This window comes from Gopherus flavomarginatus, chromosome 12 (genome assembly GCF_025201925.1).
Source record: "Gopherus flavomarginatus isolate rGopFla2 chromosome 12, rGopFla2.mat.asm, whole genome shotgun sequence".
Taxonomy (NCBI): domain Eukaryota; kingdom Metazoa; phylum Chordata; order Testudines; family Testudinidae; genus Gopherus; species Gopherus flavomarginatus.
In genome coordinates, this window is record NC_066628.1 from 22,430,284 (window position 1) to 22,432,468 (window position 2,185).

At 43.1% G+C, this 2,185-nt stretch overlaps 1 protein-coding gene across 1 annotated transcript; it reads right to left on the reverse strand.

Moving 5' to 3' along the window:
* Window positions 1-780: 780 nt before the first annotated feature.
* On the reverse strand, window positions 781-1,779 carry LOC127032537 (olfactory receptor 5V1-like). Its single transcript, XM_050919840.1, is given in 2 exon segments — window positions 781-1,048; window positions 1,051-1,779. Coding segments are annotated over 2 exon segments (933 nt in total). The 5' UTR covers window positions 1,750-1,779; the 3' UTR covers window positions 781-814.
* Window positions 1,780-2,185: the final 406 nt, after the last annotated feature.

Here is a 2,185-nt window from a genome sequence, read left to right on the forward strand (position 1 = left end):
TCAGAGCCCTGGCCCATCCCATCCAAGATCCAATCTCCAACCGTGGCCATCCCTTATGGTTCAGAGGAAGGAGAAAAAAAAACCCACCCTCCCAGGATACATTGGTGGGAGGAGGAAGGATTCCTTCATGAACCGTGGTGTCCGGCTGAAACCCTGAAGCATGTCCTTTAGGAACTTAAGACATAAGCCAGAAGTAAGCACCAGGGTTGCTGAGCCCTGCCCCACACCATCACATCGTCATAATTTTATCCAACACTTTCTTAAAACTAATTAAGTTGTGGATCCCTACAGCTCCAATTAGAAGTTTGTTCCAGAACCTCACCCTTCTGAGGGTGAGAAACCTTTCTCTAATTTCCAGCCTGAATTTGTTCATGGCCAGTTATATCCATTTGATTTTGTGGAAACAAAAAGACAGAATTAGGAAGAGGAGTTCCAGCATAACTTTTATCCCAGTAGTTATGGTACTCATCTCAAATGTGGGAGACCCCCACTTCAAGTGTCTGATGAGGAGAAATGATTGAAACAGAGATCTATCCCCTCCCAGGTGCATACCTTGGCCACTGTGTTATGGGATATCTCTCAATTTCTCCTGTTCAAGACCCTTTGTGAGCCTAACTCCAGCACCCATTGGTTCCAATGGAGCTATGCTGATTTACACAATCTAAGGAACTGGACAATTTATTCAATGGATCTGCACTGGATCTGTCAAGGATTTCGCCCAAAGTGTCATTCAATTATCTGAGCTGAGAATGTCTCAAACACTAGTTACCCACAATCTATGCTTTCTGACTTTCAAAAAATGAGAGAATCAACACTAACTGAGAAATCTGAATTTCCCCAATATATTCCTTAGAGCCGTTTTCACCTCCTTGTTTTTCAGGCTGTAGATGATGGGGTTTAACATGGGGTTCAAGATGCTGTACTGGATGGAGAACATTTCATCCAGAACCACAGAGGAGACTGAGCTGGGTTTTGTGTACTGGAAAAAAGCCGTGAAGTACAACAAACCAACCACGATCAGGTGGGAGCTGCAGGTGGAGAAGGCCTTTTACGCCTGCCCTCTGCAGAGCGTATCCGCAGGATGGTGGAGATGATGTAAATGTAGGAGATCAGCATGAGGAGGAAGGAGCTTGACCCAAATATCACAAAAGAAGTAAGAAGCACCAGTTGATTGGTGAGGGTGTCAGTGCAGGCCAGTTGCAACAGAGGAGGGAGCTCACAGCTGAAATGACTGATTTGAATGGGCCCACAGAAATGCAACTTGAGGGCAAAACTTGTGTTAAGAAGGGCATAGAAGAAGCCCATGGTCCATGCACCACTTACCAACTGAACGCAGATTCCTTTGCTCATTGTCTGCACGTAATGTAATGGATCACAGATGGCAGCATAGCGGTCATAAGCCATGGCTGAGAGAATGAAAATTTCAGCACCAGCTGAGAGGATAATAAGGAACATCTGGGCGATGCAGCCATTGACAGAAATAGTTTTGTGCTCTACTAGGAAGTTCATCAGCATTTTAGGCACCGTGACTGAGGAATAGCAGATATCAACAAAGGATAAATGGAAGAGAAAGAAGTACATAGGTGTGTGAAGGTGAGAATCAGCTCTTATCTCCACAATGATCACTATATTACCACCCAGAGTGATTAGGTAAATAACTAAAAACAATAGGAAGAGGAAAATCTGCATCTGTGGGTCACTGGAAAGTGCCAGGAGGATAAATTCGGTCACTGTGGTTTGATTTTTCATTGTCAGTTATTCAGGAAATCTGTGACCTGGAAGACGAGAAAGAAAATGAAATTAATACCTATCATACAAATAAATTAAAATAGTATGTGGAGATAATCTGTTCCATAGGCTGAATGTAAAGAGAGTCCTATTCCATTCTGTAAAATGTGTGTTTTAACTATACTAAATTTAGAGAGAGAGAGAAAGAGATATGGTATTTGTTTGTTTTAAATAGACAAATTAGGCTGGATACACAAAAAGACTTGGGCAGTTAACTGCCACTTTAGATGCCTAAGTCCCAGAATCAGGTCCTACAGGTATTCACAAATACCCTGTTCAGCTCTGACTAAGGGTTTGTCTGATGTGGGGCTCCCTCAGTTTCTCCTCTTGAAGCTGTACCACGGTGGATACATCATAAAAGAGGCAGTGTAGGCTTACTGGATACTTGGTCTTCTGT